This window comes from Aquarana catesbeiana, linkage group LG05, assembly GCF_042186555.1.
Source record: "Aquarana catesbeiana isolate 2022-GZ linkage group LG05, ASM4218655v1, whole genome shotgun sequence".
Taxonomy (NCBI): Eukaryota; Metazoa; Chordata; class Amphibia; order Anura; family Ranidae; genus Aquarana; species Aquarana catesbeiana.
In genome coordinates, this window is record NC_133328.1 from 37,816,440 (window position 1) to 37,831,483 (window position 15,044).

Sequence of the window (15,044 nt, forward strand, 5' to 3'; positions counted from 1 at the left end):
AATGTGAAAGATGATGTTACACCGATTAAATCGATACCTAACATGCCATGCTTTAAAATTGCGACTGCCCATGGAATGGTGGCAAACTATGGTGCTTAAAATTCTCCATATGAGACATTTAAGGGCCTTTACATGTTACCAGTTGAGAGTTGCACTGGAGGTCTGGTGCTAAAATTATTGGTCCCGTTCTGACCTCACATATGTGGTGCGATCAATGTTTTCACATACATGCGGTATTAACGTATGCATTCGCATTTGCGCGTAAGCACAGTAGGACAGGGAGCTTTAATTTTTTTTTGGGGGGGGGGGGGTTTACTTTAACGCTATCACAAGGGATGAACAAGATCCCTTGTGACAGCATGGGCCTGGGAAGGTACTCTTTATGGAGAGATCTAGGGGTCTATTAGACCACAAATCTCTCCTCTGGCCTTCCAATAGAGCCGATCAGACACAGATCCATCTGATCGGCTGCTTTCCTATCCGCACAAAGAGGCGGAACCAGAAGTGACAAACTTCTTGGCGCTCCCAGTTCCTCTCTCGCTCTGATCAGTGCAGCCATCGCTCCCAGGCTCATCAATGGGACGGTAGAGTCTGGGAAAGGCGGTGGCCTTGGGAAGGTGGGGGGACTACCTTCTGCCGCCCACAGAAGTGACTGAGTGGCTAATTAGCCACTCAGATCGCTTATGCCTTACTGGGAATCGCCGGCTGAAAACATCCATACTGAGATGATGCCTGTAGGTGCAGGCATCATCCCAGTATAACTATTGAAACCCGAGGACGTCCATGGGCGTCCGATGGGCACCAAGTAGTTAAGCAAAGAATCACGGGTCAAATTTTTTGACATTTGGGAATACTCTGTTCAAAACCTACCTGTTGGTGCGCAACAGTCTATAATGAAGTGTTTCCAATATACCCAGTGGTATCAAACTAGATTGCTAATTAATGACCCTCCAATTGATTCTGCATCCTCCACTTGATTGGAAGTGGATTGGAAGTATCAGTTAATAGGGCCTCCCCCCCCCCTTTCCATCTCCACCTACCAATTCTTAACTGACTGCTGCTCATCCTGGTGCTCACTGTGACCCCTTTCTAGACCCTGTTCAACTAGTTTACTCTTGAACCATGATTTTAAGAACTGTATGATGTCATTTTCAATTCTTTCTTCGGCCAAATGTTGCAGCCACTGACTTTGTTAAATTCTTTCTCATCTAAAATATAAATAAAAAAAAGTGAACCTGTAACAGGTTCACTGTCGTGGCAGTTATAAAAAAAATTTTAAAAAATGTGGGTACCCACCCTTCCACAAGCGTCCTGTTGGCGAGTCGTATACAATGTTCCCAGAGGATATTCGACACAGGCAAAGGTATACGGACGTGCTTTGACAGCTCAGCCAATTTCTTGTTAAACTGTTCGAATTCCTGTAGCATAATAGTTTCAATATATTATTAGTATACAGGATTTATACAGCGCCAACAGTCTGTGCAACACTTTACAATATAATATTATTATTATTATACAAAACCTATATAAACCACCTGTGACATGGCAATTGCTACTTTTGTTTACTTTATTTACTACTCAGTTTCAAGCAGTAGGAGGATACAGAAAGTCTTCTTTACAGTAAGAGCTGTGATAATGTGTAATACATCCGCAAGAGCTAGTTCTAGTCAACTGGCGTAAAAAAAAGGCTGGATATGTTTCCCAATACACAAAATATAATTGGCTATAAATATTTATAAAAAAAGTAACACTGTATATTGTTGATAGGAGGGTTATCTAGGGTTCCTTTAACTTGAGTGGTCTGATTGGGCCCTCCACTTTCCTCTATGGAGTGGCGGATGTAAACGGAGTTGTGTCTGTTAACTCCGCCCACCTCCAATCCAATACACCAAAAACAAATGGAAGGGGATCCGATCTCCTCTGTCTTGGTGGACCAGAGGACAGCTGGGTGTAATCGGACAGCAGGTCTGTTTACACCTAACCACCCACGGAACAGAGTCCGCTCTGCTCAGCGGGGGGTCAGCAGACAGGTCTACCGTTGAGCAACCGTAATCCACCCCATATTGTCTTAGAGGCTCAGGAAGCAATTATTTTCCCCGTTGAAGCAGTTGAACCACTTTGTACAGAATGTGCTGAATTCCTCTAGATCATCTGTGGGTTTGGGGTCCTGAGGATGCAAGGTTTGTAAAGGCCAACTCTAGGCTTTTTTTTTTTTTTTTTTTTTTTTAAATAGTCCCCCCCCCCCTGCAATAGTTGAAAACTGCTCTGGCTGCAATACTCATCTTTTCTATGGTGCTTATCCCCTTAAGAGATTCAGTTCTGCAACTAGATGTGCTCAGTTTTCTGAGCTGAAGAAAGCTGGGCTGAAGACTGAGAACATACTGTGAGTGCAGGGTGTCGTGGACCTGATGAAACATCACCATGGCACCCTGCACTCGCACAGTAATAATGCAGAGAGAGCGACAATGTCAACGTTCCCTGTGTCACTGAAGATCGGCAACAGCCAGGGGAAGATCCATTCCAGTGAGAACACCCCGCATGTTAGGAGTGACCAGCCTGAAGACTTTGAAAACAAAGGGATTAAAAAAAAAAAATAAAAAAGCTTAAATACAAGGGGGGGCAGCACCAGAGCTTAGGCTTAATTTATTTTTGTCCTTTTGATAGATCTGAAGGACATGTGTCTTTTTTCAATGTATGTATGCTTTTCAGACACAAGTAACTACAGTGCCTTGAAAAAGTATTCATACCCCTTGAAATTTTCCACATTTTTTGTCATGTTACAACCAAAAACTTAAATGTATTTTATTGGGATTTTATGTGACACACCAACAAAAAGTGACACATACAGTTGTGCTCATAAGTTTACATACCCTGACAGAAGTTATGATTTCTTGGCCATTTTTCAGAGAATATGAATGACAACACACTTTTCTTTCACTCATGGTTAGTGTTTGGTGAAGCCATTTATTATCAATCAACTGTGTTTACTGTTTTTAAATCATAATGGCAACAGAAACTACCCAAATGATCCTGATCAAAAGTTTACATACCCTGGTGATTTTGGCCTGATAACATGCACACAAGTTGACACAAAGGGGTTTGAATGGCTATTAAAGGGTAACCATCCTCACCTGTGATCTGTTTGCTTGTAATTAGTGTGTGTGTATAAATGGTCAATGAGTTTCTGACAGACCCTTGCATCTTTCATCCAGTGCTGCACTAACATTTCTGCATTCTGAGTCATGGGGAAAGCAAAAGAATTGTCAAAGGATCTGCGGGAAAAGGTGGTTGAACTGTATAAAACAGGTATTGGGGTATAAAAAGATATCCAAGGAATTGAGAATGCCAATCAGCAGTGTTCAAACTCTAATGAGGGGTTCTGTTGAAACCAAACCACGGTCAGGTAGACCAATTAAAATGTTAGCCACAACTGCCAGGAAAATTGTTCGGGATGCAAAGAAAAACCAACAAAATAACTTCAGGTGAAACACAGGACTCTCTGAAAACATGTGGTGTGGCTGTTTCAAGATGCACAATAAGGAGGCACTTGAAGAAAGATGGGCTGCATGGTCGATTCACCAGAAGAAAGTCATTACTACACAAATTCCACAAAGTATCCCACTTACAATACGCCAAACAGCACAGAGACAAGCCTCAGACCTTCTGGCACAAAGTCATTTGGAGTGATGAGACCAAAGTTGAGCTTTTTTGGCCACAACCATAAACACTACATTTGGAGAGGAGTCAACAAGGCCTATGATGTAGGTACACCATTCCTACTGTGAAACACAAAGGTGGATCGCTGAGGTTTTGGGGATGTGTGAGCTACAAAGGCACAGGAAATTTGGTCAAAATTGTTGGCAAGATGAATGCAGTATGTTATCAAAAAATACAGGAGGAACATTTGCATTCATCAGCCAGGAAGCCGCGCATGGGATGTACTTGGACATTCCAACATGACAATGATCCAAAACACAAGGCCAAGTTGACCTGTCATTGGCTACAGCAGAATAAAGTGAAGGTTCTGGAGTGGCCATCTCAGTCTCCTGACCTCAGTATCATTGAGCCACTCTGGGGAGATCTCAAACGTGCAAGACAGCCCAAGAATTTACAGGAACTGGAGGCTTTTTGCCAAGAGGAATGGGCAGCTTTACCATCTGAGAAGATAAAGAGCCTCATCCACAAATACCACAAAAGACTTCAAGCTGTCATTGATGTTAAAGGCGGCAATACACGGTATTAAGAACTGGGGAATGTAAACTTTTGATCAGGGTCATTTGGGTAGTTTCTGTTGTCATTATGATTTAAAAAGAGTAAACACAGTTGATTGATAATAAATGGCTTCAGCCAAACACTAACCATGAGTGAAAGAAAATTTTTCGTTTTATCATTCATATTCTCTGAAAAATGGCCAAGAAATCATAAATTCTGCCAGGGTATGTAAACTTATGATCACAACTGTAATTGTGAAGTGGAAGGAAAATGATTAATGGTTTTCCAAATTGTTTACAAATAAGGATCTGAAAAGTGTGGCGTGCATTTGTATTCAGCCCCCCTAAATCAATATTTTGTAGAACCAACTTTCTCTGCAATTACAGCTGCAAATCTTTTTGGGGATGTCTCTATTAGCTTTGCACATCTAGAGAGTGACATTTTTGCCCATTATTCTTTGCAAAATAGCTCAAGCTCTGTCAGATTGGATGGAGAGCATCTGCTACAGTAACAGCAATTTGCAAGTCTTGCCACAGATTCTCAGTTGGATTTAGGTCTGGACTTTGACTGGGACATTCTAACACATGAATATGCTTTGATCTAAACCATTCATTGTAGCTCTGGCTGCATGTTTAGGGTCATTGACCTGCTGGAAGGCGAACCTCCGTCTCAGTCTCAAGTCTTTTGCAGATTCTAACAGGTGTTCTTCTAAGATTGCCCTGTATTTGGCTCCATCCATCTTCCCATCAACTCTGATGAGCTTCCCTGTCCCTGCTGAAGAAAAGCATCCTCACAACATGATGTTGCCACCACCATGTTTATCAGTGGGGATGGTGTATTCAGGGTGATGTGCAGTGTTTGTTAGTTTTCCACCACAGATAGCGTTTTGCTTTGAGGCCAAATGTTACATTTTGTTCTTATCTGACCAGAGCACCTTCTTCCACATGTTTGCTGTGTCCCCCACATGGCTTCTCGCAAAATGGACTTCTTATGGCTTGGCTTTCTTCTTGCCACTCTTCCATAAAGGCCAGATTTGTGGAGAGCACGACTAATAGTTGTCCTGTGGACAGATTCTCCCACCTGAGCTGTGGATCTCTGCAGCTCCTCCAGAGTTACCATGGACCTTTTGGCGGCTTCTCTGATTAATGCTCTCCTTGCCTGGCCTGTCAGTTTAGGTGGACAGCCATGTCTTTATGGGTTTGCAGTTGTGCCATACTCTTTCTATTTTCGGATGATGGATTGAACAGTGCTCTGTGAGATGTTCAAAGCTTAGGTTATAAAAAAAAAAAAAAATAACCTAACCCTGCTTTAAACTTTCCAACAACTTTATCCCTGACCTGTCTGGTGTGTTCCTTGGCGTTCATGATGCTGTTTGTTCAGGAAGGTTCTCTAACAAACCTCTGAGGGCTTCAAAGAACAGCTGTATTTTTTACCAAGATTAAATTACACACAGGTGGACTCTATTTACTAATTAGGTGACTTCTGAAAGCAATTCAGAAACTAGATTTTGGTTAGGGGTATCAGAGTAAAGGGGGCTGAATACAAATGCACCCCACACTTTTCAGATATTTATTTGTAAAAAATTTTGAAAACCATTTATCATTTTCCTTCCACTTCACAATTATGTGCCACTTTGTTTTGGTCTATCACATAAAATCCCAATAAAATACATTGAGGTCTTTGGTTGTAACATGACAAAATTTCAAGGGGTATAAATACTTTTCAAGGCACTGTAGCTAGTCATTAATCATGTGTGTGTCCTAGTTGTGGTCTTTACTTTCTTTCAGAGTCTTTGAAAAGCATTGAAGTTTCAATGACATTGGGAGATGACAGAAAACAAATACACAACGCAAAGCTTAGAGACCTAAATGTGCGCTGTTCGTTCAATATAAAGATCCCGTGTAGTGAGGAAAGAATTACCTTCAATAAAGCATCAACATATACATTGTGCTGTGACATGATTTCCTTTACATCCCATTTCACGTTCGCCATAAGCACAAGTAATTGCTCGTAATCAATAGCCTTCGCCGCTACGATCCAGTAAATTGGCTTGCGGAGCTCGCTGGCGGTGGACACGGTCTGCAAAATACACGTTAAATGCGAGAGGTGTCAATGTAATGGGATCAAAACCACTATATCTTTCATTTATGTCATATCGGTAACAGAAATTATAGAGACAGATGGATATTTCAGTGTTGTGTGATTGCTGGTAAACAGCTTTCAATTTAAAACACACAAATTAAGAGGCGACCCTGCATTGAGATACCTAAATCTTTTGCAAAGATGAACTGCTGCTAGTATCGCTCTAGTAGTGTGTCAACACTTTTCTGTGTATCTGGATTCTTTTATCCCTGATATATTCATAATAAAGATTTTAGGAGCATTGGACACCATGCTGCTGACCTTCTTGTTCAGATGTTTGCTTTGCAGCTTGTGCGGCTGTGTTCTCAGCAAAGGTGCGTCTCTTACATCCCAAATATTGGTTGCAGAGGTTGTAGCATCACATCCTTTGTATTATGAACTGCTGCTAGTAATGCCAGTACACTAGAAGCTCAAAGGGATAACAGAAGCCAGTGGGTGATCCAGCTAATCAGTGACAGCCTAAAAATAAAAATGTTAATTTTGGATGAAGTAGGTTCTTATGTTGGCACATGCCTCTACCACAATTAGGTATATTTTACGCCTTCATGCTCCCTGACCTCCCCCCAGCACTGTCAGAGCTCTTGCTAACAGAGTACACAACCTCCCTTATGTGACTCGGGCTGGAGCGACCAATCACCAGGCCTGAAAACAGTGAAATGTGGGGGGAATCCATGACAATCCATGACATCATTCCTCTGTGTAAGCTCCAACACAGGAGTTTAAAGTGATTGTAAAGGGAAAAAAAAAAAAAATTACAAGCATCTCTATACTTACCTGCTCCATGGGGACACTTGTGCGTAATCACTCCTGAGACCCACTACTTAGTCCATTGACTCATCACTGGAGTTGCTTGACCAGAGCTGGAGCCAATGACTCCTACTGCTATATATCTGCCCAATCAGCATGTCCCTGGATCAGATCGGGCTCAAGAATAAGGGGGGCTGGGGGGGGGGGATCTTGCAGCAGAGAAGCTTTTTTTACCTTAATGCATAGAGTGCATTAAGGTAAAAACCCTGAGACTTTAGAACTACTTTAACCACTTGCTGACCATGCTATAGCCAAATGATGGCTACAGCGTGGACGACTAGTTCTGTGAGGGCATCATATAATGGCCTTCCGTGATAGCGCCCGCTGCGTACCCTGACAGCATGAGGAAGGGCAAAAAGAACCGATAACTGGCTTCTCCAAAAGAGACATGTACACTGATAATCAGCACACTGATTATCAGTGCAGTCCCAACAGTGCCCACCAGTGCTACCAATAGGAGCCCATCAGTGCCGCTTATCAGTGCCACCTATCAGTGCCGCCTCATCAGTGTCCATCAATGCCCACCAGTGCCGCCTCATCAGTGCCCATCAATACCGCCTCATCAGTGCACATCAGTGAAGGAAAAAAAATACCTGTTTGCAAAATGTTATAACAAACTATAAAAAAAAACCTTTTTTTCCCCCTTTCAAAAATTTCTGGATTTTTTCGTTTATTTAGCAAAAAAATAAAATAAAACCCAGTGGTGATTTAATATCACTAAAAAGAAAGCTCTATTTGTGTGAAAAAAATGATAAAAAATGTCTTTGGGTACAGGGTTGTATGACCGCGAGATGTAGACTAGAATACTGCAATCACTGAGTAGCAAATTATATCACCTGTGATGTATTTCAGTTATGTTGCAAACCTGGCCTGTTAGTGAGTCCTGAGGACAGGAGTTGAGAGCCACTGCCATAAGATCACATGAAAACAAAATAGCTGAAATATTCCACCTGCTAATTTTATAATATCAGATTATTTAAATCTGATACAAGCTTTAAATGCCCTTTGGTTATGGTCACCTATGAGCTTTCCATCTCTGCCATCTTGAGATAAAACTTCATTCTCAGCAACTGCTCTGATGAATGTCTGGGAATTTGGGGTGTGCCCGCTCCTAAACTGGCCACACACTAGTAGATTTTTGAATGTATATTCCTACCATAATTCTCAACAGTACATTCAATGACTTGATTAGTGTCTTTCAAAAGTGCTTCAAAAATTGTTTGCTTTTAACCACTTAAGGAAATTAAAAACAGTTTTTTTTGCTAGAAGATTACTTAGAACCCCCAAACATTATATATTTTTTTGGGGAAAAAAAAAAATCACTTTTTTGAATTACAAAAATAAGACAACAGTAAAGTTAGTCCAATTTTTTTTTATATTGTGAAAGATAGTGTTACGCCAAGTAAATTGATACCCAACATGTCACGCTTCAAAGTTGCGCCCGCTCGTGGAATGGCGACAAACTTTTACCCTTAAAAATCTCCATAGGCAACGTTTAAAAAAATTCTACAGGTTGCATGTTTTGAGTTACAGAGGAGGTCTAGGGCTAGAATTATTGCTCTCACTCTAACAATCGCGGCGATACCTCACATGTGTGGTTTGAACATTGTTTTCATATGCGGGAGCTGCTCACATTTTTTTTTAAATTAATTTTACCTTTTATTTTTAATTTTTACACTGTTCTTTTAAAAAAAAATTGGGTCACTTTTATTCCTATTACAAGGAATGTAAACATCCCTTGTAATAGAAAAAAAGTATGACAGGACCTCTTAAATATGAGATCTGGGGTCAAAAAGACCTCAGATCTCATATTTACACTAAAATGCAATAAAAATTGTTTTTTTTATGTCATTTAAAAATAAATAAAAAATGTCCCTTTAAGAGCATTGGGCGGAAGTGAGGTTTTGACGTCGCTTCCACCATGCAATGATTTGGAGACAGGTGGGGGCCATCTTCCCCTCACTCATCTCCATGCCAGGCTAGGGAGAGGATCTGATCACCTCCGCCGCTACCGACGGCTCTGGTAAGCGGCGGAGGGCACCGGAGGGCGGCGGGAGGGGGGGCCCTCTCCCGCCGCTAATAAAAGTGATCTCATGGCGAATCCGAGGCAGAGGCCACTTTTATCTTGAAACGGACCACTCGGGGTTATGGTAGCTAGCTGCTACCATAACAACAGTATCCCTCTCCAAAGTAGCGACGTAAAACTACGGCGGGCAGTCTGGAAGTGGTTTTTAAAGGATATCTAAAGTTTGTTTTTTTTTTTTCTTTTTAAAACAAACATGTCATACTTGCCTCCTCTGTGCAGTTGGCTTTGCACAGAGGGGCCCTGATCCTCCTCTTCTGGGGTCCCTCAGCGGCACTCCTGTCTCCTCCTCTTCTCGAGTGTCCCGTTGGAGAGACACTCTCCCTCGGGGCACTCATGCGGGCGCGCTCCTATGTCCTGCTGCTGCATCCATTGACACAGACAGCAGGACTCGGCCCCGCCCCCCAAGTCATTGGATTTTACTGACAGCAGTGGGAGCCAATGAAAGGGAGGGGGGAAGAAGTCCCACCTAGGGAGTGAGGGGCACCCTATGCTCATCAAGCAATGCGAACATCAGGTTTAAAGGTGAAGCTTCTGGCATTTATTAAGGCCGAACTATGTATAGTGAAGCTATTCATCCGAGAAGCAATTTATCCTGAATAGTTGCAGTCAAATCTTCCATCTGTTCAATATCATTAACCCTTGTGAACCATTGGGCTACTGTGGGGGGCAGATTGTTGCTTCCATTGGCTCGGTATGCAAGCCCGAGTGGCGTTGAGAAGGTGCTTAAGAAGGGCTTTGTGATACCGCTTTCTTGACATGGGAGTAAGGTTCAGTAGAACTGCAGCAGGATCATTGGATAGGGGAATGTCTGTGAATTTATGAATGAGTCGAAGGACCGGTTGCCAAAATGTTTGAAGTTTGGGGCATTCCCAAAAAATATGGAGAATAGTGCCTGGGTGTTGTTCACAGCGCCAGCATCGATCAGACTGATTGGGAAATATTTTAGCCAAAATTGACGGAGTGCGGTACCAGCGTGTGGTTAACTTGTAGGAAATTTCCTGATATTTACTCATCAGCGCTGGGCTGTGGGGGGGGGGGGGGGTTCGGGAGCGGTTGGTTCAGGCTCTTAGTGGTTTGCTGAGAGGCTGAGCCAGGTGCCAGTCCAGGCATGTGGGCAGATCCCAAACATACGGTTGCAATCTTTGCCCGAGCCTGGACTGGCTCTGTGACGTCTGCACTCCTGTAATCCACAGAAGTACAGCCGAAAAAGCTTTGGCTGTACTTCTCCTTTAAAGCGTGACTCCAGCTATTTTTTTTATATATTTTTTGTGTCCCCCCCCCACGTATTAAAAAAATAACAATACTTACCCTCTCCACACAGCTGGCAGAACAATCCTGCACATTTACTGTGAGTCCAGCTGGTTATTTCTAAGCCCCCTATGGGGAGGGTTAACAGGCGGGTTTGGCACACAGTACTGCAGGAGTGAGAGATGCTCACACATTATACTACAAAAACCAGTCAGCCCTGTAAAAACATAACTGCCCCATTGGCAGAAGAAGTACTGGTGGCATTACCAGAACAAGAAGACGACTGCAGGAGTGGTAATGTTCCATCAGGGGGCGGGTCCATGACAACCTGCATTCACAGTACGTCCTCAGTCTGCAGCACAGCTTCCTCAGCGCACACCTGAGCCAGCTGCGTCAGCCCAGCATTCCAGTGAGCGCTGGAGGGATTGAACAGAGAGCGGCGACTGACAGTCATCACTCTCTGCTATGAGAAGACCAAGAACTAAGTGATCAGTGGTCATGTGATCACTCAGTTCTTGGTCTTATGCCGCGTACACACGATTGAAATTTTGGTCGGAAAACGTTATGGTGGCTTTTCCGACAGGATTCCTCTCAAGCTTGCCTTGCATACACACGGTCACACAAAAGTTTTCTGAACTTTCGACCATCAAGAACGCGGTGACGTACAACACTACGACGAGCCGAGAAAATTAAGTTCAATGCTTCCGAGCATGCGTCGAATTGTTTCCGAGCATGCGTGATTTTTTTGCACGTCCGAATTGCATACAGGCGAACGCATTTTCGGATAGGAACTTTTTCCGAACGAAAAATAGAGATCCTGCTCTCAATCTTTTGCTGGCTGGAATTCCGCCAGCAAACGTCCGATGAAGCATACACACGGTCGCATTTTCCGACCAAAACCTCTCATCGGAGTTTTGCTGGCGGCATTTTCGATCGTGTGTACAGGGCATTAGAGCTGACGTGGGACTGATGCTGCAGCATAGAGTTGACTATAGATTTTTTATTTATTTATTTTTTATAACCCCAAACTTCTGCTTTAAATAACTGTAATAAAACAAAATACTATATTTAACATTTTTCAAAGGAGTCAGTAGATCGCCTTTAAAGCGGGGTTTCCATTTACAAAAAAAAAAAAAATGGTCACCGTCACTGGCCCCACAATCATCTGGGACCGGTCATGTGTCCCAGTCTCCCAGATGATTGACAAGAGGGAGGGTGGAGAGGCGATCTCCATTCCTACGCCGAGGGAAGTGACGTCAGGAGCCCAGGGACCGAAGGAGGCAGACTACGAGGGACTCCCTAGCAACAGGCATTTAAAGGTGAATAAAAATTTTTTTTCTCCAAATGTTTTTTTTTTTTAATTTTCTTTAAGCACATTACTATTTTTTTTTTTTTTTTTGGGGTGGAACTCCACTTTAATTATATACTGTATATTTTCCAATCACCAAAGCCTGTAATCTCCCTCACTGTACCAAGGTGTCCTCAAACTGCAGGCAGGTGTACTGGGCTCAGGAGAACACATCAACAATTCCTCCACTGACCTGAGAATAGAACTGCTGCAGAAAAGGCTTTTTAGCAGACGGCATCACAGAGTCCAGATGAGCCTGCAGAGATTCAAACTGCTCCGCCAAGAAGACCCTGAAAAACAATTCTGTGGGTTAAATGAAGTTCACAGAGCAGGGAAGACACATGACTATACAGAGCTGGTGTATCTGCTCAATCGATGGATAACACTGTGATTTTGACTATAATTGCTGGCTTTGAAGGCAGTTGGCTCACAGATCATTATCCAATATGTAGGAGGAAGAAATATCACAAGAAGCAGCTTGTGGCTAGAACAGTAAATATTACAGAACAGCTGGAAGACAGTTTTGTGTTTGATTTGAGGAAGCTGGAAACCATTATAATCCTAATTTACACGGCAAAAGAATGGTGGTGTCTTACGAGGCAGTCCTTCACATATGGCGGGAGAGAGAAGACATGACTATACCCTCACCAGCTACTTTATTAGTTACACCTGTTCAATTGCTTGGAAAATTGCTAATCAGCCAATCACATGGCAGCAACTCAATGCATTTAGGCATTTAGATGTGGTGAAGACTAATTGCTGAAGTTCAAACCAAGCATCAGAATGGAGAAGAAAGCAGATTTAAGTGACTTTGAAAGTGGCATGGTTGTGGGTGGCAGGTGGGCAGGTCTGAGTATTTCAAAAACTGCTTATCTACTGGGATTTTTGCACACAATCATCTCTCGGGTTTACAGAGAATGGTCCGAAAAAGAGAAGATATCCAGTGAGCGGCAGTTGTGTGGAGGATAATGCTCTGCTGATGTCTGAGGTCAGAGAACATGGGCAGACTGGTTCCAGATTATAGAAAGGCAACAGTAACTCAAATAACCACTCGTTACAACCAAGGTATGTAGAATACCATCTCTGAATGCACAACACATTGAACCTTGAAGCAGATGGTCTACAGCAGCAGAAGACCACACCAGGTGCCACTCCTGTCAGCTAAGAAGAGGAAACTTGGGCTACAATTCGCTCAGGATCACCAAAATTAGACTATATAAGATTGGAAAAACGTTGCCTGGTCTGATGAGTCTGCATTTCAGCTGCGACATTCAGTTGGCTGGGTCAGAATTTGCCCTAAACAACATGAAAGCATGGATCCATCCTGCCTTGTATCAATGGTTCAGGCTGGTGGTGGTGTAATGGTGTGGGGGATATTTTTTTGGCACACTTTGGGCCCCTTAGTACCAATTGAGCATCATTTAAACGCCACGGCCTACCTGAGTATTGTTGCTGACCATGTCCATCCCTTTATGACTACAGTGTACCCATCTTCTGATGGCTCCTTCCAGCAGGATAATACACCATGTCAGAATGCTCAGATCATCTCACCACTGGACAATGAGGTCACTGCACTCCAATGGCCTCCACACTCACCACATCTCAATCCAATAGAGTACCTTTGGCATCATGGATGTGCAGCCAACAAATCTGCAGCAACTGCGCAATACTAGCATGTCAATATGGACTAAAATCTCTGAGGAATGTTTCCAACACCTTGGTGAATCTATGCCATAAAGAATGAAGGCAGTTCTGAAAGCAAAAGGGGGTCCAACCCAGTACTAGCAAGGTGTACCTAATAAAGTGGCCGGTGAGTCTATATAGAGGCTGACTTACAGATGAACCCCTAATAGATAAAAAGACACATTTTAAAATGGATCTGTATTCATTAATACACCGTTAGAGCGGTATTAAAACCAAAAAAATAGTTTAATGCAGTTTACCAATCCTCAAATTTGATGGCTGCATTACTTTTCTATCCCATCGGTGCTTCTCGACCCCCCCCCGCTGCTGTCTGAATCAATGAAGAGGGAGAGAGCCGGTGCTCTCATGCACAGCGCTGGACCGAGATCAGATTTCGGTAAATATAAGGGAGAGCTGGGGGTGGGAGCCTGCATGCAGGTTTTGCATAGAGTTAAAAAAAAAAAAAACAAAAAAAAAAAAAAACAAAAAAAAAAAAAAAACGTTCTGCCTCTACTTTGAATTTACAGTGTAGGTCGGTTTTGATGTTCAGTCTTAAATTATATGACCAGTTTTAACTAACTAGCAGCGCTGCCAGGATGCAAAATGGTGTCATGGGGAGTCAGGCTGAGTGAGAATGGCATGCCCTTAGATTAAATGTGCGAAGGATGCTCATTTCAATAACACCCTGAAACATTGTCAGCATATTAATCATGGCTGACACAGCATGCAGGGTCTTCACAATGTAGCTGCCAAGTGAGCCCTGATAGACCAACACAAAGTGGCACATAATTGTGAAGTGGAAGGAAAATGATAAATGGTTTTCAAAATTGTTTTACAAATAAATATGTGAAAAGTGTGGCGTACATTTATATTCAGCCCCCCTGAGTCAATACTTTGCAGAACCGCCTTTCACTGCAATTACAGCTGCAAGTCTTTTTTGGGGATGTCTCTACCAGCTTTGCACATCTAGAGAGTGACATTTCTTCCCATTCTTCTTTGTAAATTAGCTCAAGCTCTGTCAGATTGGATGGAGAGCGTCTGTGAACAGCAATTTTCAAGTCTTGCCACAGATTCTCAATTAGATTTAGCTCCGGACTTTGGCTGGGCCATTCTAACACATGAATATGCTTTGATCTAAACCATTTCATTGTAGCTCTGGCTGTATGTTTAGGGTTGTTGTCCTGCTGGAAGGTGAACCACCACCCCAGTCTCAAGTCTTTTGCAGACTCCATCAGGGTTTTCTTCTAAGATTGCACTGTATTTGGCTCCATCCATCTTCCCTCAACTCTGACCAGCTTCCCTGTCCCTGCTGAAGAAAAGCATCCCTACATGATGTTGCCACCACCATGTTTCACGGTGGGGATGGTGTGTTCAGGGTGATGTGCAGTGTTAGTTTCTGCCACACATAGAATTTTGCTTTTAGGCCAAAAAATAGGATTTTTTCGTCATACTTACCTGTAAAATCCTTTTCTTCGAGTACATCATGGGACACAGAGTTAGGCTAATATTCATAACCTA

General features: G+C 42.8%; 1 protein-coding gene across 1 annotated transcript in view; it reads right to left on the reverse strand.

The window, feature by feature from the left end:
* The window catches only part of VPS50 (VPS50 subunit of EARP/GARPII complex), a 390,966-nt gene that overhangs the window by 12,940 nt on the left and 362,982 nt on the right, over window positions 1–15,044 (reverse strand). The window contains exons 24-26 of the mRNA XM_073629604.1: window positions 12,037–12,133; window positions 6,133–6,291; window positions 1,297–1,418 (exon numbers count right to left, since the gene is read on the reverse strand). Coding sequence (XP_073485705.1) covers window positions 1,297–1,418; window positions 6,133–6,291; window positions 12,037–12,133 — 378 coding nt within the window. The remainder of the gene's footprint in view (window positions 1–1,296; window positions 1,419–6,132; window positions 6,292–12,036; window positions 12,134–15,044) is intronic.